The sequence below is a fragment of the Bos indicus x Bos taurus genome, chromosome X, assembly GCF_003369695.1.
Source record: "Bos indicus x Bos taurus breed Angus x Brahman F1 hybrid chromosome X, Bos_hybrid_MaternalHap_v2.0, whole genome shotgun sequence".
NCBI classification, from domain to species: Eukaryota; Metazoa; Chordata; class Mammalia; order Artiodactyla; family Bovidae; genus Bos; species Bos indicus x Bos taurus.
In genome coordinates this window covers 85,541,274-85,566,294 of record NC_040105.1, presented here as the reverse complement: position 1 = coordinate 85,566,294, position 25,021 = coordinate 85,541,274, and the positions used below count along the sequence as shown (strand labels likewise).

The 25,021-nt window shown below is 38.4% G+C and overlaps 1 protein-coding gene across 8 annotated transcripts in view; it reads right to left on the bottom strand.

Moving 5' to 3' along the window:
* CHRDL1 (chordin like 1) overlaps positions 1 to 25,021 on the bottom strand; it is a 135,303-nt gene that overhangs the window by 89,735 nt on the left and 20,547 nt on the right. For all 8 annotated transcript variants that reach the window (XM_027535206.1, XM_027535207.1, XM_027535202.1 and 5 more), the window contains exons 3-4: positions 4,731 to 4,843; positions 2,104 to 2,197 (exon numbers count right to left, since the gene is read on the bottom strand). In XM_027535206.1, coding sequence (XP_027391007.1) covers positions 2,104 to 2,197; positions 4,731 to 4,843 — 207 coding nt within the window. The remainder of the gene's footprint in view (positions 1 to 2,103; positions 2,198 to 4,730; positions 4,844 to 25,021) is intronic.

The window sequence follows — 25,021 nt, the reverse complement described above, 5'->3', positions numbered from 1 at the left end:
TATCTTCAAAGGGCTGAGGGAAAATAAACACGAATCTATAATTTTATACCCAGCCAAATTATCACTTAAGAATGAGGGCAAAATAAAGACAGTTTTGCATATAAGAATTAGGGAACTTTAGGACCACTACCTACAGAAAGAACTGTTAAAGGTTACAGTTAGAAAGAAAAATGAACTCACAAGGAAATGACCTATAAGAACAAGAAGGCAAAGAAAATGAACAGCTGTTTCTATCTTTTAAGTCTTAAAGATGATGATGTTTATTTCTCTCCATTTTCTCATTTCTGGGACTTATGATCTTAATTCTTTTAATACTTTCTTTTTCTCTGAAAAGAACTGCTAACTTGTACTTTCCCTTTTTCTTAGGACTTGCTTCCGTTTATGCAGTTGGGGTAGATGACAGCCATCTTCCACTCTGTGAACTTCCACTCTATGCTCTGTGTCTGGGCCCTGCCCCAATTTCCTTCCTAGGGAAGAATAATTTCTCCACAGCCATTTAGATCAATTCCTATGACATTAGACCACTTTTAGATACTTCTGGGATAAGATTTTATAAGGCTATTTGACAGGCAACCTGGCAGATGAAAAAAAAAAAAAAAAAAGAATCCTCCCGTGCTACACCCTTGTAATACAGTTTAAACAGAAGAAGCAAATGTTGTTGTTGTTATTCAGTTGTAAGTCATGCCTAACTCTTTTTACAACCCCATGGACTGTAGCCCGCCAGGTTCCTTGGTCCGTGGGATTTCCCAGGCAAGAATACTGGTGTGGGTTGCCATTTCCTTCTCCAGGGGATCTTCCCGACCCAGGGATTGAACCCACATCTCTTGTGGTTCCTGCACTGCAGGTGGATTCTTTACCACTGAGCCACTGTGGAAGCCCATTTATCAAGGTAAGAAAGCATAAGTTATAAAAGTGGTGACAAAAAGGCTTTGGGTCTCCATTGGACAAAAAGGGTCTCCATTCAACAAAATCTCTGTTCCTGTAACATTTCAGTTAACTGAGTTGTCACTGAACCTCATTCCTGGCCTCAGTCCTACCATTTCTGCCCTGACACTTTTAGTTTCTCTCTTGTAAGTTCTGGAAGTTCCTCACTACTTGAAAAAAAACACCATGGATGACGGAGATTAATGGTTCTTCATGTTTTTATGGTTATGTACATCCCTTTAGGAATACCAATAAAGCTATGTATCTTCTCTAAAGGAATTTACACATATACATTGTTACACCAAAAACTGCCAACAATTTTAAAAGATTTACTAATCCCTCAAAGTCCACCCATAGACCCCAACTCTGTCCTTGAGGGAAACAGTCAACTTATAGGACTACAAAGCTTCTACCGCCCAGGTGCTAAGACGATCACTTAGCTTTTCTTAGGATTGCTGGTGGGCCCACAGGCATTTTCTGAATCATTCCATGCTTGCACTCCTCTGGTGTGGGAGCCTGGCATCAGTCAGATATGAACAAAGTATCACTGAGGGAGCCCCTGCCTCAGACAAACACCCTAGCTGCCAACCAGGAAGGTAGATATCCTAATAGCCTTGTGAAAAAGTATCTGCCTGCTGTCCCCTTAGCACTACTCTGAACAATGTATACATAACTGTACAGTCTGGAGGAGGTGACCATTCAGCCAGCAAGCAGCTTTATACTGACATAAACCTCACTGGTTCAGCTCCTTTGATTTATGAACAGCCCATCATCAATTAGAAGCTATGTTCAAATGCAATTCCAGCTCTAATTGCGTAGGACACATGCCTCCATGCTACAACTCTCCTTGTGTCTGCTGCCCATGGCAGGAAGAGGCTGTTGATCACAGAAAAATCTCTGGGCCAAAATTCCTTTCCCTCAATTGATAGGCACCTTCAAATGATTAAAAGCCCAATGAAGACCTGTTACTGTGTACCAAATAACTTATTAGAGCCTAGAATGTGCCCCAATTGGGATATAAACAGTATTTAGGGGCTGGTGCAAGATGCCTGAAAGCGTCCTATTGTTATTCCTGTCTGGAAGTTTCTGCTTCTGGGGAATTAGGGAGAAGGGGTGGGTTGGGTGGAAGAAAGAGGAAGGAAAACCACAGCTGGGAAAGAAAGAGGCGAACTGGTTTACCTGGGCAGCGAGGGCAGCAAAGATGAGGAACGTGCACAGGAGACAGGCAATGAAGGCTTGGACATCTGACTCTGCTGCAAAGCACATTCCCATTCTGAAAGAAAGAGGCAAAAATGACAACAAAATAAATGTCTTTCAGAGGTCACTGGGATCATGCCAATTTGGGAAACAGTCATTCAGGGACTCACTCAGACAGTGAATAACGCATTGCCGAGAAACTGAATGAAATCAGCATTTTCTTTCTTTTTTCTGATAAATTTATTGGAGTATTTTTCTAAGGATCACTACTACCCTAGTTTACAAAGCCTCTCGCAATTACTGGGAAGCTTCTTCTGACTTGGCTCTGTGATGTTTCTACCATTCCCTAGCTCTGCACGTCTCTTCCCAGAGCCTAGCCAGATTTCATAATCACCTGTCCAATGCCATGGAAGGAAGGGATAATGAGCGATGGGTCCCTTGAGCTGTTACCCACCCCTAGGCAAGGAGAGAGCCCTAGCACATGGATTCTGGAGTCCATATAACTCTGCCTTGATCCAGTAAGCTGAGTGCTTCTTCTGCTCACTTCTTTTGCAAGTCAAAATTTTTCTGAGACCAAGCTAGAGTTTGGAATTGAGCTGATTAGCTAGTACGACTAGAGGAGGGGGCAACTGGGTCCTTGTCTGATTTACACTGACAAGATCCCTAGCTCTGACAGCTTTCAGCCATGGCTAGAACAAAGGAAGACCTTGGAAACCAATTTTGCATTAACATTTTCCATCCATAACTCATTTGAAGCAAGGGTTATATCTGTCAGGCTCTGGTGAGGGAAGAGGGTGATGAAGATGATGGAGGGAGAAGATGCCTAGCACTTGAGCCATTGGCACTGGGATTATATTAACATTTTCACTGCCCTGAAGAGAGCAAAGCCTCAGTCCCCAAGGTTTAGCTGTCCATTTCCAATGCATTGGGTCAAGAATCTGACATAATCACACCATACCAGGCATTTACTCAGTCTCTAGATACTCTGTTTAATAACTGCCCTAGCCATTTAAATTCAAATAACCTTAGCACAACTTTTTTTCTTTTCTTGCGTACTTCCTAGAATACATTCTTGGAGCACTACATTTGGAAACACCACGGAGCCTCCTTATATGGCACACTCCTCAGAGCCAGGTGGTATCATCTTGAAGATCACCAGAGCACATCAGAAACTACTCCACCTGGCTGAGGTCAAACTGATTCCTTCTTAATGCTTTACATTGGTTTCTGTTCTAGAGCTAATACAAATTAATAAAAATAATAACCATAATGATGGTAATGTTACAGCAGTTAGCATTTCTCAAATATTGACTATGACCAAGCATTGTTTTAATGCACTGAGACAGATTAGTAAATTTAACCCTTGTCATAATCCTATGAAATAGGTAATACCACTATACCATTTTAAAGAAGAAGAAGCTGAAGGAATCTAAGAGGGGTTAAATAACTTGCTTAACATAACACAGCTCAGAAGTCGCAGAGCCAGGGTTGGAAACTTGGTCTGTCTTGATTCTAGAGCCCTGCAGTTTCTTAAAACTACCTGATGTTGCCTAAAGGTTAGGTTTCCACATGCTCAAAATTCTGAAAGCCAAATTTTCTGTTCAAATGGCAAAAGAATCAGGCTTGCAAGTTAGGACTCCTGGGCACTAGTGAGGGGTTTCAGTTGTTCCATGAGGACTCAAGTGAGAGGCAGGTCTTGAAAATTCTTTCTACATGTTCAGAATTCTCAATTCTCAAGGCTGAGTATAAGGTCTCTTTTCCCAATTGGCCTAGTGCATTGGTTATCCACCAGGAACCACTTTGCTCTCCAAGTAACCTTGGGCATGTCCTGAGATATTTTTGGTTGCCACAACTGAGGTGGATGCTACTGGCTTCTAGTGGATAGAGGCCAGGGGTGCTGTTAAATATCTCACAATAGACAGGACAGCTCCCCACAACAAGAAATTATCTGTCCCCAAATATCAAGAGTGTAGAGGCTGAGAAACCCTGGCTTAGCGTATGACAGAAGAGGCTTGTTCAGAAAGATGGACCGTAGCTGTGATCCTGGGTCACGGCCATGGGACTACCTGCTTTGTCTACTGCAGAGCTATCCAAATGCCTCTTTGAGTGACTGGACAGGAGCCAACGCCAAGCCAAGAGGACTCTAATCCTCACTAGGTACAGGCCAAGGTTTCAACACCTCAATCCTATTAGTAATTATAGTCATTCACTGAAACCACATAAAATACACTCTTTCAGTGAACCAGTTTATAATCTGTCCTAATCTCCTAGCTAACGACCAGTCTTGAAAATGATATTAAAAAACAATGTTGTCTTATGATCCAGGCATTATATTGAGCCTTTTCCTGCACTCTACTTTTTCCATGTCCTACATCATTCGGCTAAGAGACCGCTTAAGTATCTACAGCAAATACTCAGTGAGATCCCATGAAAATCAAGCCAAAAAGCAATAGAAGAAAAAGACAGGAGATGTGTATTTTTCCTTGCAATCTGTCTCCTAACTTCTTTTAGGTTTTTAATCACCCATGCTCCCAGGCCATCTAGGCACTTGAGTGCATGTCTGCCTGCTGAAGAGCAAAGCGGAAATCACATGCCATTGGGAACTGTACCTCAGAGCAGATACAGTTGACGCAGTAAACCAACCCATAAGGTTCCAGGTAAGGATGCCATCTCTCACCGACTCTATACTTCTTGTCTTGAAACACACAATATGTCTCTGAATCTGTGAGGAAGGAGATGGAGAATATGCTGGTTAGAAAACATGGCCCAATCACAAAATCGAGAGCAATCACAGGTTCCATCCATTTTAGTGTACATCAAGGAAAGAGGCATAGACGATATTTACAGAACCCCTACAATGGCCTCAGTGTTTTATATGCTTTCCTTATTTGATTTTCGGAGAAGGCAGTGGCACCCCACTCCAGTACTCTTGCCTGGAAAATCCCATGGATGGAGGAGCCTGGTAGGCTGCAGTCCATGGGGTCGCTAAGAGTCAGACATGACTGAGCGACTTCACTTTCACTTTTCACTTTCATGCATTGGAGAAGGAAATGGCAACCCACTCCAGTGTTCTTGCCTGGAGAATCCCAGGGATGGGGGAACCTGGTGGGCTGCCATCTATGGGGTCACACAGAGTCAGACACGACTGAAGTGACTTAGCAGTAGCAGTAGCAGTATTTGACTTTACAATGACCCAGTAAGGTTGGCACTGATGATCAAAATTGAAATGAAAAGACAGATAAGCAAGAAACAGGGAAAAGATATTTCCAACAAATAAAGTATTAATATAAATACAGTATTAATATCTGGAATATTTTCTTTTTTAATATAAATTTATTTATTTTAATTGGAGGCTAACTACTTTACAATATTGTATTGGTTTTGCCACACATTGACATGAATCCACCACGTGTGTACATGTGTTCCCCATCCTGAAACCCCCTCCCACCTCCCTCCCCATACCATCCCTCTGGGTAATCCCAGTGCACCAGCCCTGATCATCCTGTATCATGCATCAAACCTGGACTGGTGATTCGTTTCATATATGATAATATACATGTTTCAATGCCATTCTCCCAAATCATCCCACCCTCGCCCTCTCCCACAGAGTCCAGAAGACTGTTCTATACATCTGTGTCTCTTTTGCTGTCTTGCATACAGGGTTATTGTTACCATCTTTCTAAATTCCATATATGTGCATTAGTATACTGTATTGGTGTTTTTCTTTCTGCCTTACTTCACTCTGTATAATAGGCTCCAATTTCATCCACCTCATTAGAACTGATTCAAATGTGTTCTTTTTAATGGCCGAGTAATATTCCACTGTGTATATATACCACTGCTTTCTTATCCATTCATCTGCTGATGGATATCTAGGTCACTTCCATGTCCTGACTATTGTAAACAGTGCTGTGATGAACATTAGGGTACACATGTCTCTTTCAATTCTGGTTTCCTCAGTGTGTATGCCCAGCAGTGGGATTGCTGGGTCGTATGGCAGTTCTATTTCCAGTTTTTTAAGGAATCTCCACACTGTTCTCCATAGTGGCCTGTACTAGTTTGCATTCCCACCAACAGTGTAAGTGGGTCCCTTTTCTCTGAACCCTCTCCAGCATTTATTGCTTGTAGACTTTTGGGTCACAGCCATTCTGACTGGCGTGAAATGGTACCTCATTGTGGTTTTGATTTGCATTTCTCTGATAATGAGTGATGTTGAGCATCTTTTCATGTGTTTGTGAGCCATCTGTATGTCTTCTTTGGAGAAATGTCTGTTTAGTTCTTTGGCCCATTTTTTGATTGGGTCATTTATTTTTCTGGAATTGAGCTGAAGGAGTTGCTTGTATATTTTTGAGATTAATTCTTTGTCAGTTGCTTCATTTGCTATTACTTTCTCCCATTCTGAAGGCTGTCTTTTTACCTTGCTTATAGTTTCCTTTGTTGTGCAGAAGCTTTTAATTTTAATTAGGTCCCATTTGTTTATTTTTGCTTTTATTTCCAATATTCTGGGAGGTGCGTCATAGAGGATCCTGCTGTGATTTATGTCGGAGAGTGTTTTGCCTATGTTCTCCTATAGGAGTTGTATAGTTTCTGGTCTTACGTTTAGATCTTTAATCCATTTTGAGTTTATTTTTGTGTGTGGTGTTAGAAAGTGTTCTACTTTCATTCTTTTACAAGTGGTTGACCAGTTTTCCCAGCACCACTTGTTAAAGAGATCGTCTTTTCTCCATTGTATATTCTTGCCTCCTTTGTCAAAGATAAGGTGTCCATAGGTGCATGGGTTTATCTCTGGGCTTTCTATTTTGTTCCATTGATCTATATTTCTGTCTTTGTGCCAGTACCATACTGTCTTGAGAGCCTGAAGTCAGGCAGGTTGATTCCTCCAGTTTCATTCTTCTTTCTCAAGATTGCTTTGGCTATTCGAGGTTTTTGTATTTCCATACAAATTGTGAAATTATTTGTTCTAGCTCTGTGAAAAATACCATTGGTAGCTTGAAAGGGATTGTATTGAATCTATAGATTGCTTTGGGTAGTATACTCATTTTCACTATACTGATTCTTCCAATCCATGAACACGGTATATTTTTCCACCTATTAGTGTCCTCTTTGATTTCTTTCACCAGTGTTTTATAGTTTTCTACATATAGGTCTTTTGTTTCTTTAGGTAGATATACTCCTCAGTATTTTATTCTTTTCATTGCAATTGTGAATGGAATTCTTTCCTTAATTTCTCTATTTTCTCATTATTAGTGTATAGGAATGCAAGGGATTTCTATGTGTTGATTTATCCTGCCACTTTACATTGATTAGTAATTTTCTGATGGAGTCTTTAGGGTTTTCTATGTAGAGGATTATGTCATCTGCAGTGAGAGTTTTACTTCTTCTTTTCCAATTTGGATTCCTTTTATTTCTTTTTCTGCTCTGATTGCTGTGGCCAAAACTTCCAAAACTATTTTGAATAGTAGTGGTGAGAGTGGGCACTCTTGTCTTGTTCCTGACTTTAGGGGAAATGCTTTCAATTTTTCACCATTGAGGATAATGTTTGCTGTGGGTTTGTCATATATAACTTTTATTATGTTGAGGTATGTTCCTTCTATTCCTGCTTTCTGGAGGGTTTTTTTTTTTTAATCATAAATGGATGTTGAATTTTGTCAAAGGCTTTCTCTGCATCTATTGAGATAATCATATGGCTTTTATTTTTCAATTTGTTAATGTAGTGTATTACATTGATTGATTTGTGGATATTGAAGGATCCTTGCATCCCTGGGATAAAGCTCACTTGGTCATGATGTATGATCTTTTTAATGTTTTGCTGGATTCTGATTGTTAGAATTTTGTTAAGGATTTTTGCATCTATGTTGATCAGTGATATTGGCCTGTAGTTTTCTTTTTTTGTGGCATCTTTGTCAGGTTTTGGTATTAGGGTGATGGTGGCCTCATAGAATGAGTTTGGAAATTTACCTTCCTCTGCAATTTTCTGGAAGAGTTTGAGTAGGATAGGTGTTAGCTCTTCTCTAAAGTTTTGGTAGAATTCAGCTGTGAAGCCATCTGGACCTGGGTGTTTGTTTGCTGAAAGACTTCTGATTAATGTTTCAATTTCCTTGCTTGTGATAGGTCTGTTAAGATTTTCTATTTCTTCCTGGTTCAGTTTTGGAAAGTTGTATTTTTCTAAGAATTTGTCCATTTCTTCCAAGTTATCCATTTTATTGGCATATAATTGCTCATAGTAGTCTAGTATGATCCTTTGTATTTCTGTGTTGTCTGTTGTGATCTCTCCATTTTCATTTCTAATTTTATTGACTTGATTTTTCTCCCTTTGTTTCTTGATGAGTCTGGCTAATGGTTTGTCAATTTTATTTATCCTCTCAAAGAACCAGCTTTTGGCTTTGTTGATTTTTGCTATGGTCTCTTTTGTTTCTTTTGCATATATTTCTGCCCTAATTTTTAAGATTTCTTTCCTTCTACTAGCCCTGGGGTTCTTCATTTCTTCCTTTTCTAGTTGTTTTAGGTGTAGAGTTAGGTTATTTATTTGACTTTTTCCTTGTTTCTTGAGGTATGCTTGTATTGCTATGAACCTTCCCTTTAGCACTGCTTTTACAGTGTCCGACAGGTTTTGGGTTGTTGTGTTTTCATTTTCATTCGTTTCTATGCATATTTTGATTCCTTTTTTGATTTCTTCTGTGATTTGTTGGTTATTCAGCAGCGTGTTGGTCAGCCTCCATATGTTGGAATTTTTAAGTTTTTCTCCTGTAATTGAGATCTAATCTTACTGCACTGTGGTCAGAAAAGATTCTTGGAATGATTTCAATTTTTTTGAATTTACCACAGCTAGATTTATGGCCCAGGATGTGATCTATCCTGGAGAAGGTTCCATGTGCGCTTGAGAAAAAGATGAAATTCATTGTTTTGGGGTGAAATGTCCTATAGATATCAATTAGGTCTAACAGGTCTATTGTATCATTTAAAGTTTGTGTTTCCTTGTTAATTTTCTGTTTAGTATCCATATGTGTGAGTGGGGTATTAAAGTCTCCCACTATTATTGTGTAATTGTTAATTCCCCCTTTCATACTTGTTAGCATTTGCCTTACATATTGCAGTGCTCCTATGTTGGGTGCATACATATTTATAATTGCTATATCTTCTTGGATTGATCCTTTGATCATTATGTAGGGTCCTTCTTTGTCTCTTTTCACAGCCTTTGTTTTAAAGTCTATTTTATCTGCTTTGAGTATTGCTACTCCTGCTTTCTTTTGGTCTCTATTTGCATGGAATATTTTTTTCCAGCCCTTCACTTTCAGTCTGTATGTGTCCCTTGTTTCGAGGTGGGTTCTTGTAGACAACATATATAGAGGTCTTGTTTTTGTATCCATTCAGCCAGTCTTTGTCTTTTGGTTGGGGCATTCAACCGATTTACATTTAAGATAATTATTGATAAGTATGATCGTGTTGCCATTTACTTTATTGTTTTGGGTTCGAGTTTATACACCCTTGTGTTTCCTGTCTAGAGAAGATCCTTTAGCATTTGTTGGAAAGCTGGTTTGGTGGTGCTGAATTCTCTCAGCTTTTGCTTGTCTGTAATTTATTTCTCCTTCATATTTGAATGAGATCCTTGCTGGATACAGTAATCTGGGCTGTAGGTTATTTTCTTTCATCACTTTAAGTATGTCTTGCCATTCCCTCCTGGCCTGAAGAGTTTCTATTGAAAGATAAGCTGTTATCCTTATGGGAATCCCTTTGTGTGTTATTTGTTGTTTTTCCCTTGCTGCTTTTAATATTTGTTCTTTGTGTTTGATCTTTGTTAATTTGATTAATATGTGTCTTGGGGTGTTTCGCCTTGGGTTTATCCTGTTTGGGACTCTTGGGTTTCTTGGACTTGGGTGATTATTTCCTTCCCCATTTTAGGGAAGTTTTCAGCTATTATCTCCTCAAGTATTTTCTCATGGTCTTTCTTTTTGTCTTCTTCTGGGACTCCTATGATTTGAATGTTGGGGCATTTAACATTGTCCCAGGGGTCTCTGAGATTGTCCTCATTTCTTTTAATTCGTTTTTCCTTTTTCCTCTCTGTTTCATTTATTTCTACCATTCTATCTTCTACCTCACTTATCCTATCTTCTGCCTGTTATTCTACTGTTGGTTCCCTCCAGAGTGTTTTTGATCTCATTTATTACATTATTCATTATATATTGACTCTTTTTTATTTCTTCTAGGTCCTTGTTATACCTTTCTTGCATTTTCTCAGTCCTGGTCTCCAGGCTGTTTATCTGTGATTCCATTTTGTTTCCAAGATTTTGGATCATTTTCACTATCACTATTTGGAATTTTTTATCGGGTAGATTACTTATCTCTTCCTCTTTGGTTTGGTGGGCATTTATCCTGTTCCTTTACCTGCTGAGTATTTCTCTGCCTTTTCATCTTGTTTATATTGCAGTGTTTGGGGTTTGGGGTGGCCTTTCCATATTATGGCAGTCTGTGGTTCCTCTTTATTGTGGAGGTTCCTCGCTGTGGGTGGGGTTGGACAGGTGGCTTGTCAAGGTTTCCTGGTTAGGGAAGCTTGTTTTGGTGTTCTTGTGGGTGGAGCTGGATTTCTTCTCTCTGGAGTGCAATGAAGTATCCAGTAGTAAGTTATGAGATATCAATGGGTTTGGAGTGACTTTGGGCAGCCTGTATATTGAACCTCAGGGCTATGTTCCTGCGCTGCTGGAGAATTTGCGTGGTATATCTTGCTCTGGAACTTGTTGGCCCTTGGGTGGTGCTTGGTTTCAGTGTAGGTATGGAGGCATTCGATGAGCTCCTATAGATTAATGTTCCCTGGAGTCAGGAGTTCTCTGGTGTTCTCAGGATTTGGACTTAAGCCTCCTGCCTCTGGTTTTCAGTCTTATTCTTACAGTATCCTCAAGACTTCTCCATCTCATTTTGAAGACAATGGGCTGCTTTTCTGGGTGCCTGATGTCTTCTGCTGGCATTCAGAAGTTGTTTTGTGGAAACAGCGTTCAAATGTTCTTTTGATGAATTTGTCGTGGAGAAAGTGGTCTCCCCATCCTATTCCTCTGCCATCTTAGGACCGCCTCCCTGGAATATTTTTTAATCATTCAAATCAGTAAATAAAGTACCAATCAATCCAATAGAAAAATCATCTAAGGCCATGAGTAGCAATTTAGAGAAGAAATGAGACCAGGCAATAAATCAGAAAAACTGTTCAACTTCATTAGTAATCAGAGATTCAAATTAAAACTACACTGAGATAAATGCCTCAAGTTGCTTACTGCCTCAAAGACCCTCTGTGATTCTTTCCAGCTTCTCACAAGATAAATTCCAATTTACTTTTCAAATCTTTATTTCCAACTTCTTCAGGATGATGAAGTGGGAGTCAGAAAACCTGGGTCTGAATCCTAATTAGCTTTAGTTGTGTAGCATTGAGCAAGTCATCTGACTCAGTCAATCTCAATTTTCAACATCCATGAAATATGGATTACATATTTATAAGCTAATGTGGAAACATTAGATAAAACTCTGTCAATTTTATGTGCTTAGGCACTCAGTTGTGTCCACCTCTTTGTGACCCCATGGACTGTAGGCTGCCAGGCTTCTCTGCCCATGGAATTCTCCAGGCAAGAATACTGGAGTGGGTTGCCATTTCGAAGGAAATTATAAAGTCAATTATAAAGTGCTAAAAAATGTAGAGTAATATTTTATAATAATTGATTATTTTCTCATCAGTGTAGAAAACTGGAAAACACACAAAAACATAGAAAAAAAAACATAAAAGTATATGGGAAAAAAAGAAACATTCCATACACACAATTCAAGCCCAAGAAGAAACCACTTTTAATATGCTGGTAATCCCATGGACAGGCTTCCCTGGTGGTTCAGCATTAAAGAATTTGACTGCCAATGCATGAGACATGGATTCTATCTCTGGGTCGGGAAGATGCCCTGGAGAAGGAAATTGCAACCCATGCCAATATTCTGCCTGGGAAATCCCACGGACAGAGAAGCCTGGCAGGCTACAGTCCATGGGTTGCAAAACAGTCAGACATGACGGAGTGATTAAACCGCAACAAAATTAATAAACAGCCTGTCACTGAAGGGAAATTAGAAAGCATTTTGTACTAAAAGAAAATGAAAGATAGCATATCAAAATTAGTGGGATTCAACTAATGAAGTACTTAAAGAGAAATTTATAAGTACCTATAGTCGAAATTGGTGGCTCAGACGGTAAAGCGTCTGCCTACAGTGCGGGAGACCTGGGTTTGATCCCTGGGTCAGGAAGATCCTCTGGAGAAGGAAATGGCAACCCACTCCAGTACTCTTGCCTGGAAAATCCCATGGACAGAGGAGCGTAGTAGGCTACAGTCCATGGGGTTGCAAAGAGTCAGACACAACTGAGCGACTTCACTTCACACTTCACTTCTTCACAGTAGAAAAGGGGAACAGTCTCAAATCAATGCCTTATGAAACTAGCAAAAGTGGGATAAAATAAACCAAGAGAAAATAGAAGGAATGAATAATAAAAAGCAGAAGTCAGTGAAATTGAACACAAAAATCAATAGAAAAAAATCAGTGAAACCAAAATCTGGCTTTCTATGACAATCAGTAAAATTGATAAACTTCTAGCAAGATTAACAAAAATAGAAGATGCAAATTACTAATATAGGGACAAAAGAGAAGTCTTCATTATAGATTCTACAGATACTAAAGAATAAAAAGGAGACATTATGAATAACTTTACACCAGTTAGCTTAATATCTTAGATGAAATGGATGAATTATTTGAAAGACACAATTACCAAAGCTTACTCAAGGAAAGATGAATAATCTGGAGAGTTCTACATCTTCTAAAGAATGGCAAAAAAAGCAGCATGACCAAAACGATTTTGAAAGAGAAATATGTTGGAAGGTACATGCTATGTGATTTCAAGGCAATGTAAAAATATAGTTTTAAAGTCAGTGTGGTTTTGGAAAAAGGTTAGACAAATATGCCAATGGAATAGAATGAAGAGTCAACAAACAGAGAAGGGACCCACATTTATGGCTCTATTGATTTTCAACAAAGATGCAAAGGCCATTCAATGGAGAAAAAATAGCCTTTCAACAAATGCTGCTGGACTACTTGGACAATCATAAGCAAAACATAAAATAATATGAACTTTATATCTCACTAATTTTGTAGTTGAAAGTGAAATTGCTCAGTCGTGTCCGACTCTTTGTGATCCCATGGACTGAAGTCTACCAGGCTTCTCTGTCCATGGGATTTTCCTGGCAAGAGTACTGGAGTGGGTTGCCATTTCCTTCCCCAGGGGATCTTCCTGACTCAGGGATCAAACCCAGGTCTCCTGCATCGCAGGCAGATGCTTTACCCTCTGAGCCACCAGGGAAGCCCTTATATCTCATACCATCTACAAAAATTAACTCAAGATGTATTATAGACACACTTTAATGTAAACCCCAATACTTTAAAACTTCTAAAAGAAAATACAGGAGACTATAGTTGTGATCTTAGGTTAGGTGAAGAGTTCTTAGATATGACACCAAAAGTACAATTCATAAAAGAAATTTTATAAAATAGGAATTCATCAAAATTAAGAACTTCTGCTTTTGAAAAACGTTAAGAGAATAAAAAGGAAAGCCACCAACTAGAAGAAATTATTTGCAAATCACATTACTGATAAAGGACTTTTATCCAGAATATACAGTTTCCCGGGTGGAGCAGTGGTAAAGAATCCACCTGCCAATGCAGGAGACGTAAGAGACGTGGGTTTGATCTCTGGGTTGGGAAGATCCCCTGGAGGAGGAAATGGCAACCCACTCCAATATTCTTGCCTGGGAAATCGCATCGACAGAGGAGCCTAGTGGGCTACAGTCCCTGGAGTCACAAAGAGTCAGACATGAGTGGGTGACTGAGCACAAGCACATTCAGAAAATATAAAGAAATCTCAAAACTTAAGAATAAGGAAACCAACAACCCAATTCAAAAATGGGATTAAAATTTGAATAGACACTTCACCAAGGAAGATTCACAAATGTCACACACATCATTAGTCATCAGGGAAATGAAAAATTGAGACCATGAGGACATATCATGAAAACTGAAACCATGAGGACTAACTTATTAGAATTGATAAATGCAAAAAATCTGAATATACTAAGTGCTGGTGAGGAAATGAAGCAACTGTAGCTCTCCTTATACAATATGGTTGTAAAACAACTTGGCAGTTTCTTCTAAAGTTAAATATACCCTTAACTATACCACTCAGCAATCTCACACCTAGGTATTTTTCCAACTAAAACAAAACATATATTCAAACCAAAATCTGTACTATATGTTTAAAATGGATTTAGTCAGTCTGAAAAACCTGAGAGCAACATAAACGTCCTTCAACTGATGAATTTTAAAACATGCAAACGAAAGAATATTATTCAGCAATATAAAGAAATGAAAGACTGATACAGACAAACATGGATGACCCTCAAAGGCATTATGCTAGATGAAAAAAGCCAGATTCAAAGTCTACATACTGTATTTGTGTTGGTTGCTCAGTCGTATCTGACTCTTTGCAACCCTGTAAATTGTAGCCCACCAGGCTCCTCTGTCCATGAGGATTCTCCAGGCAAGAATACTGGAGTGGGCTGCCATGCCTTCCTCCAGGGGATCTTCCCAATGCAGGGAATGATCCCAGGTCTCCCGAATTGCATGCAGATTCTTTGCCATCTAAGCCATCAGGGAAGCCCTACATACTGCATGATTACAATTAATTATTTTTAATCTGGACAAGGGACAGAAAAAAGATAAGTAGTTGCCAAGGACTAAGGTGGGGGAAGGATTTTACTATAAAGGGATACAGAGTAAATTTTGAGAGTGATGGAGCTTATATCTTGATTATGGTGGTACCATTAGTCAAAACTCACAAAACTGTACTCTCTGGGTTGGGAAGATCCCCTGGAGGAGGATGAAAAAAGGGTGAACTGTTAAATTTTATTTATTTTTTAACTTTTACAATTGAGATAAAATTAACATATAACATTGTACTAGTTTTAGGTGTATTTAAAAGGGTGATTTTGCTGCATGTGAATTATACTATAATAAGACAATTAAAAAGAAACATATATAGGAAAGAAAAATCATACATAATTCTACCACCAGAAGGAACACGTGTACACCCGTGGTGGATGCATGTTGATGTATGGAAAAACCAATACAATATTGTAAAGTAAAAAAAATAATAATAATAAAAAATTAAAAAAAATTTATTTACTTATTTATTCATTTTAATTTTTGGCTGTGCTGGGTCTTCATTTCTGTGCACAGGCTTTCTCCAGTTGCAGTGAGCACCGGCTACTCTCTTCTTTTGGAGCATGGGCTCTAGGTTGTGCTGGCTCAGTAGTTAAGGTATATGGACCTAATTGCCCCGCGGCATGTGGGATCTTCCTGGACCAAGGCTCGAACCCATGTTTCCTGAACTGCAAGGCAGATTCTTAACCACTGGACTACCAGGAAAGCCCATAACACAACCACTTTTGACATTCTGGTAATAGTCCTCTAATCTTTATTTTCCTGTTTTTAAGTTTTAAGTTTATCAAAAAACTAAGTAGAAAGTACACAAAGTGCTCATATTTCCCCTCTTCACATCACCCCCACTTTTTCCTGGCATTAACATCTTGCATTAGTGTCATACATTTGTTAAAATTAATGAACTGGTACTTGATATATTAATTACATAGTTTACATGAGAGTGTACTCTGATAGTTCTATGTGTTATGAAAAATGTATAAACGACATATATCCGCCATTACAGTATCATACAGAACAGTTTCACTGCCCTAAATATGCCCATACTCTGCCTATTCATCTTTCCCTGCCTCCATTCCCACAACTCCTAAAAACCACTGACTTTCTACTGTCTCTATAGTTTTGTCTTTTCCAAGATGTCATATAGTTGGAATCATAGGGTACGCAGACTTTTTAGACTGGCTTCTTTCACCTAGCAATATACATTTAAGATTCCTCTAAACTTTTTCAAGGCTTGACAGTTCATTTATCATTGAATAATATCCCACTGTATGGATGTATAGCTTGTTTATCAACTCATCTATTAAAGGACATTTTGCTGCTGTGCTTAGTCACTCAATCATGTCTGACGTTTTGTGACCCCGTGGATTATAGCCTGCCAGGCTCCTCTGTCTATGGGATTCTCCAGGCAAGAATATTGCAGTGGGTTGCCATGCCCTTCTCCAGGAGACCTTCCCAACCCAGGGATTGAACCCAGGTCTCCCACATTGCAGGCAGATTCTTTATCGTTTGAGCCACTAGGAAAGGACAACTTGGTTGCTTCCAATTTTTGAAAATGAAATGAATTAAAAATTCATTTGCATGATACCTGGGAGTATGATTGCTGGGTTTTAAAGTAAGACTATATCTAGCTCTTTAAGAAACTGCCAAACTGTCTTCCAAAGTGACTATACTATCCTGCATTCCCGTCAGCTATGAATGAAAGTTCCTGCTGCTACTAAGTCACTTCAGTCGTGTCTGACTCTGTGTGACCCCATAGACGGCAGCCCACCAGGCTCCCCCATCCCTGGGATTCTCAAAGCAAGAACACTGGGGTGGGCTGCCATTTCCCACTCCAGTGTTCTTCATCAGCAATGAATGAAAGTTCCTACTGCTCCACATTCTTATCAGTATTTTGTTGTTGTCTGTATTTTGGGTATTAGCCATTCTAACAGGTGTGTAGTGGTATCTCATTTGTTGTTTTAATTTCCAATTCCCTAATGATATTTAATATTGAGCATCTTTTCATATACTTATTTGCCACCCATGTATCTTCTTTGGTGCACTATCTGTTTAGTTCTTTTGCCCATTTATTAATGGGGTTGTTTATTTTCTTACTGTTGAGCTTTAACAGTTATTTGTATATTTCAATACAAGCCCTCAATCAGACATGCATTTTGCAAATATTTTCCTTCAGTCTGTGGCTTGTCTTTTCACTCTCTTAACAGTATCTTTTGTATAGCAGAATTTATTACTTGTAATGAAGTCCAATTCATCAACTTTTTTTCTTGCATGGAGCGTAATTTTGGTGTATCTGAAAACTCATTACTAAACCCAAGGTCACCTAGATTTTTCTCCTTTGTTATTTTCTGGAAGTTTTATAGTTTTGCATTTTATATTTAGATCTGTAATTCATTTTGTAAGTTTTTTTAATGGTCATTTTTTACATGGAGATGTCTAGTTGTTTCAGCACCATTTGTTGAAAAGATTATCCTTTTTCCAATGAATTGTCCTTGCTCCTTTCGTCAAAGAGCAGTTGACTATATTTGTGTGGGTATATTTCTGGGCATTCTATTATGCTGCACTGATCCATTTGTCTATTCTTTCAACAACATCATATTATGTTAAGTACTATAGCTTTATAGCAAGTCTTGAAGTTGGGTAGCATCAGTTCTCTAACTTTGTTGAGGTTCTTCACTATTGTGTTGGCAATTCTGATTCAGACCTTTCCATATAAACTTTAGAGTTAACTTTGTTAATTTCCACAAGGTAAGTTCAGTTCAGTTCAATTCAGTCACTCAGTCCTGTCCCACTCTTTGAGACCCCATGGAAGGCAGCATGTCAGGCCTCCCTGTCCATCACCAACTCCCAGAGTTTACTCAAACTCATGTCCATTGAGTCGGTGATGCCATCCAACCATCTCATCCTCTCTTGTACCTTTCTCTTCCAGCCTTCAATCTTTCCCAGCATCAGGGTCTTTTCTAATGAGTCAGTTCTTTGCATAAGGTGGCCAAAGTATTGGAGTTTCAGCTTCAGCATCAGTCCTTCCAATAAATATTCAGGACTGATTCCTTTAGGATGGATTGGTTGGATCTCCTTGCAGTCCAAGGGACTCTCAAGAGTCTTCTCCAATACCACAGTTTAATAACATCAATTCTTCGGTGCTCAGCTTTCTTTATAGTCCAACTCTCACATCCCTACATGACTACTAGAAAAACCACAGCTTTGACTAGACGGACCTTTGTTGGCAAAATAATGTCTCTGCTTTTTAATATGCTGTATAGGTTCATCATAACTTTTCTCCCAAGGAGCAAGTGTCTTTTAATTTCATGGCTGCAGTCACCATCTTCAGTGATTTTGAAGCCCCCCTCAAATAAAGTCTGTCACTGTTTCCACTGTTTCCCCATCAATTTGCCATGAAGCGATGGGACCAGATACCATGATCTTAGTTTTCTGAATGTTGAGTTTTAAGCCAACTTTTTCACTCTCCTCTTTCACTTTCATCAAGAGGCTTTTTAGTTCACTTTCTGCCATAAGGGTGGTATCATCTGCATATCTGAGGTTATTGATATTCTCCTGGCAATCTTGATTCCAACTTGTACTTCATCCATCCCAGCATTTCTCATGATGTACTCTGAATATAAGTTAAATAAGTAGGGTGACAATATACAGCCTTGATGTACTCCTTTCCTGATTTGGAACCAGTCTGTTGTTCCATGTCCAGTTCTAACTGTTGCTTCTTGACCCACATACAGATTTCTCAGGAGGCAGGTAGGTGGTCTGGTATTCCCATCTCTTTCAGAATTTTCCAGAGTTTGTTGTGATCCACACAGTCAAGGGCTTTGGCATAGTCAATAAAGCAGAAGTAGATGTTTTTCTGGAACTCTCTTGCTTTTTCGATGATCCAACAGATGTTGACAATTTGATCTCTGGTTCCTCTGCCTTTTCTAAATCCAGCTTGAACATCTGGAAGTTCACAGTTCACATATTGCTGAAGCCTGGCTTGAAGAATTTTGAGCATTACTTTGCTAGTGGGTGAGATGAGTGGAATTGTGCAGTAGTTTGAGCATTCTTTGGCATTGCCTTTCTTTGGGTTTGGAATGAAAACTCACCTTTTTCCAGTCCTGTGGCCACTGCTGAGTTTTCCAAATTTGCTGGCATATTGAGTGCAGCACTTTCACAGTATTATCTTTTAGGATTTGAAATAGCTCAACTGGAATTCCATTACCTCCACTAGCTTTGTTCATAATGATGCTTCCTAAGGCCTCTGATCTGATCTGAAGGCCCACTTGACTTCACATTCCTGGATGTCCACAAGTTAAACTGCTGGGATTCTGAATGGTATTGAATCTATAGATCAAGTCATGAACTACTAGTATCTTAACAATATTGAGTCTTTCTGTCCATGAACATGGAATCTCTTTCCAGTAATTTGATATCTTTCCTGAGAGTTTCATAGTTTTCCTCATATAGATTTTATATATATTTTGCTAAATTTATATCTAAGTATTTCATTTTCTGGTGCTAACATAAATGGTATTGTGTTTTTAATTATAGATTCCAATTGTTCATTAATGGTATATAGGAAAACAATTGACTTTCATATATTAACTTCATATTCTTAAACCTTACTCTAATGGCTCATTAATTTTAGAAGGGTTTTTTTTTTTTTTGGTTGATTTTTTGGAATTTTAAAATAATCATGCCATCTGCTAGCAAAGGTAGTTTTATGTCTTCCTTCCGAATATGTATGCACTTTATTTCCATTTCCCATCTTACTGCATTTGTTAGGACTTCCAATACAACACTGAGTAGGAATGGTGAGAAACAACACCATTGCCTTGTTCTTGATCTTAGGCTAAAACATTTAGCTTCTCTCCGTTAAGTATTGTATTCCTGGTAGATTTTTTTTTATAGATGTTCTTTATGAAGTTGAAGAAGTCTTCACTCTATTCTCATTCACTGTATATTGTTCACTTTTGTCAAGTGATTTTTCTGCATGTATTGATATAATCGAGTAGTTTTTCTTTTTTAGCCTATTGATGTGATGGATTATATTAATTGATTTTTGGATGATGAAACAGCCTGGAAAAAAATCCCACTTGACTGGATTTTTCCTACATTGCTAGATTCAATTTGCTAATATTTTGCTGAGGATTATTGCATGGGAGATATTAATCTGTAGTTCCTTTCTTACAATGTCTTTGTCTGGTTTTGGTATTAGGGTAATATTGGTCTCATAGAATGAATTAGGGAGTGCTCTCTCCCTCTGCTTTCATCTTCTGAAACTGATTGTAGAGTACTGGTATTATGTCCTTAAATGTTTGGGAGAATTCACCAGTTTATTATCTGGGCATGGTGCTTTCCATTTTGAAAGAGTATTAATTTCTTTAACAGACGTAAGCCTATTCAGATTGTCTATTTTATGTGAGTTTTAGTTGGTTGTATCTTCCCAGATATTGGTAAGGTTTTCCCTAAGTTATCATATTATTGGCATGGAATTGTGCATATTTTTATGACAGTTCTGGTGGTAGTGATGGCCTTTTTTTCATTTCTGAAATTAGTAATTTGTGCTTTCTTTTTTAGTTAATCTGACTAGAAGTTTATCTATTTTATTGATCTTTTCAAAGAACCAGACTTCGGTTTCATTGATTTTTCTCTTTTGTTTTCCTGGTATAACTTTCATTGATTTCTGCTTTAATTTTTTAATATTTCTTTTCTTCTGCTTACTTTGGGTTTGATTTGCTCTTCTTTTTCTAGTTTCCTAAGGTGGAAGCTGAGATTATTGATATCAGATCTTTTTTTCTAATATATTAATTCTATGCTATAAATTTCCCTCTAAGCAGTGCTTAGAATTTTTATAAATTATATTTTTATTTTCATATAATCCAAAATGTGTTTAAACTTCACTTGAGACTTCTTTGGCCTATGTGCTATTTGGAAGTATATTGTTTAATCTCTAAATATTTTTATATTTTTACAGGTATATTTCTGCTATTGATTTTTTAGTCTAATTCTACTATGTTCTGAGAGCATACTGATATAATTTATATTCTTATAAGTTTTGTTAAGATCTGTTTTATGATCCATGAATGTGGTCCATCTTGGTGAATGTTCCATTGACCTGGAGAAGAATGTGTATTCTGCTGTTGTTGGATGAAATACTCTGCAGATGACAATTAGATCCCGTTGAATGATGGTGCGGTTCAGTTCAACTATACCATTATTAACTTTCTGCCTGCTGGATCTGTTGATTACTAATAGAGAGGTTTTAAACTCTCTAAAATAGTGGACTTGTCTGTATCTTCTTGCAGTACTATCCATTTTTACATCATGTATTTTGATGCTCTGTTAGGTATACACATAATTTTCCTTGCTCTGAAGTCTGCTTTGTCTAAAACTAATATAGTTCCTCCTACTTTCATCTAATTAGTGTGTTAGCATGTTATATCTTTCTCCATCCCTTTACTTTTAAAAATTTGTTTATTTTTAATTGGAGGATATTTTGTAGCATCCTTTTACTTTTAATCTTTAATCTTATTAAAGATTAAAATAATCTTTAATCTTTAAACTTTTAATCTTATATGTATCTTTACATTTAAAGTGTGTAGGTAACATATAGTTGGGTCTTGTTTTTGTTATAATCCACTTGGATAGTCTGTCTTTTAATTGGTGTATATAGACCATTCACATTTAAAGTGATTATTGATACAGCTGGGTTAATACTGACAATATCTGTAATTATTTTCTATTCATTTTCCTTTTTTTTTATTTTTTTCTTTTGTGTGTGTATTCCACTCTTCCTCTGCTTTCTATGGCTTTATTTGAGCATTTCCTATTATTCTATTTTCTCTCTTTCTTGGTATATCAATTATACTCATCTTTTTAATTAGTAGTAGTCATAGAGTTCGGAGAAGGCAATGGCACCCCACTCCAGTACTCTTGCCTGGAAAATCCCATGGATGGAGGAGCTTGGGGCTGCAGTCCATGGGGTCACTAAGAGTCAGACATGACTGAGCGACTTCCCTTTCACTTTTCACTTTCATGCACTGGAGAAGGAAATGGCAACCTACTCCAGTGTTCTTGCCTGAAGAATCCCAGGGACAGGGGAGCCTAGTGGGCTTCCATCTATGGGGTCGCACAGAGTCGGACACGACTGAAGTGACTTAGCAGCAGTCATAGAGTTTACAATACATATTTACACAAATCTAAATCCACTTTCAAATAACACTATACTGCTTCACAGGCACTGCAGGCACTTTGTAGCAGAGTACATCCTTTATAAAATCACTGTCATTCATTTCACTTTTCCTTAAACTATAATTATTCAGTACACTGTTGCTATTATTATTTTGAACAAACTTTATTCTGTTAGGTTAAGAATAAGAAAAATAAAAGATTTCACTTTACCTTCATTTATTCCTTCTTTAACACTCTTCCCTTTTTTATATAGATCTGAGTTTCTGACATTATTTTCATCTTTCTTAAAGAATTTATTTTAACATTTCTTGTGAGGCAGGTCAATTGGTGAAAAATTCCTTCAATTTCTGTTTGAGAAAATATTCTCATTCACTTTTGAAGCATAGTTTTGCTGGATACAGAATTATAGGTTGATGGATTTTTTCTTTCAAGAATTTAAGTGCTTCATTTCACTCTCTTACTGCTTGCATGGTTTCTGAAGAGAAATCATGTGCAATTCTTATCCTAGTTCCTCTATATGTAATGTGTTTTTCCTCTTTCAAGATGTTTCTTTGTCTTTGATTTTCTGCAGTTTAAATATGATATGCCTAGGTGTAAGTTTTCTCACATGTACCTGCTTTGTGTTCTCTGGGCTTCTTGGATTTGTGCTTTGGTGTTTGTCATTGCTTTTGGAAAATTCTCAGCCATTATTACTTCATTCATTAATTCTTTTTCCTTTCTTTCATCTCCTTCTGTCATTCCTATTACATACGTGTTACACTTTTTGTAATTTTCCCACAGTTCTTCAATATTCTATTGAGTTTGATCACATTTTCAGTTTGGGACATTTCTCTTGGCATACTTTATTTATTTATTTATTTATGGCCGTGCTAGGTCTTTATTGCTGCATGCGCTTTTTTCTAGTTGTGACAAGCAGGGAGCTATTCTTTGCTGCAATACACGGGCTTCTCATTGCTGTGGCTTCTCTCACTGCAGAGCATGGGCCCTAGGGCATGTGGGCTTCAGTAGCTGTGGCATATGGGCTCAGTAGCTGCAGTTTCCAGGCTCTAGAACAGAGACTCAATAGTTGTGACACATGGGCTTAGTTGCTTGCTCTGCAGCATTTTCCCAGATGCTGGAAAAGAAATCTGTGGGATTTTCCCAGATCAGAGATTAAACCTGTGTCTCCTGGATTGGCAGGCAGATTCTTTGCCACTGAGCCACCAGGGAAGCCCCTTGCCATATCTTTAGATGACTTTTTCTTCAATCATGTCCAGTGTGCTGATGAGTTCATCAAAAGCATTCTTCATTTTTGTTACAGTGTTTTTGATTTCTCACATTTCCTTTTGATTCTTATTTTTCATCTCTCTTTACATTGCCCATATATGCTTACATTTTGCCTCCTTTTTTCATTAGAGTTCTCAACACATTAATCTTCTTTATTTTAAATTCCAAGTCTGATAATTTCAAAATATCTGCCATATCTGAGCCTGGTCTGATGCATGATTTGTCTCTTCAGATTGATTTTTCTTTGCCTTTTAGCATGCCCAGTACTTTTTTGTTGGAACTCAGACATGATGTACTTAGTAAAAGTAACTGAGGTAAATGGAGCGTTAGTGTGAGGTCTTATGTTAAGCTCTCTAGGAGTTAGGCTAGTTTTACTGTTTTTTTGTAGCCATGGTGTCAGAGGCTAAAATGTGCCTAGTGTCTTTGTCTATCCTCTCCATTGTTATCGGGTTTCCCTAGATTCTTCTTCTTAAACAGTGTCTAAGGCTTGCAGGTCTTTCAATCTCCTGTTATTATACAGGATCCCAATTGATGCGTAGCAAATTGTAGGGGAAGGAGAAATGTTCTATAATCATATAATTAGCTCTCAGTTTTTAGTGACCCATATCCCTGAGTTGTGACCTTCAAAAGCACTAATTAACTTTGCTCCTGCCTACCAGTGTAGGTGAGACAGGAAAGCTAGTGGAGTTGGGCATATATTCTTTCTTCCAGGGTGGTTCCATTCCACTGTAGCCCACCAGGCTCCTCTGTCCATGGAATTCTCCAGGAAAGAATACTGGAGTTGATTGCCATTTCCTTCTCCAGGGGATCTTCCTGACCCAAGGATCAAACCCACGTCTCTGGCATCGCAGGCAGACGCTTTACTGACTCAGCCATCAGTGAAGACGTTCCAGGGTGGGTTAGGCACTGATAAAACCCAAATTAGTTAGTCTAAGATAAAATCATTTCCCTCGGTTTTTCCAGTAGTCATGTATGGATGTGAGAGTTGGACTATAAAGAAAGCTGAGTGCTGAAGAATTGATGCTTTTGAACTGTGGTGTTGGAGAAGACTCTTGAGAGTCCCTTGGACTGCAAGGAGATCCAACCAGTCCATCCTAAAGGAGATCAGTCCTGGGTGTCCACTGGAAGGACTGATGTTGAAGCTGAAACTCCAATCCTTTGGCCACCTGATGTGAAGAGCCACCTGACTCATTTGAAAAGACCCTGATGCTGGGAAAGATTGAGGGCAGGAGGAGAAGGGGACCAGAGAGGATGAGATGGTTGGATGGCATCACCGACTCAATGGATATGACCTCGAGTAAACTCTGGGAGTTGGTGATGGACAGGGAGGCCTGGTGTGGTGCAGTTCATGGGGTTCGCAAAGAGTCGGACACGACTGAGCAACTAAACTGAAGTGAACTGAAGCCAGGCCTTAGTTAATGAGAATAAAGAACTCTAGGCTCATTTAAAATGGTTACTTTTCCCCCTCCTCTGCCTATAACAATTATAAATTTTTCACCAAACCTGAGAACCTGGTGGGGATCCTAGAGGTAAAAACTCACAAAAAGGAGTTTTTCTCTTTCAAGTTAGAACATGCTCCTTCTCCAGCAATTAGTCGATTATCTGATTACCCATTAAGTGCTCCAACCAGGATCCAGCAGTGGTGATTGTATTCGCCTGTCTTTCCAGTTTT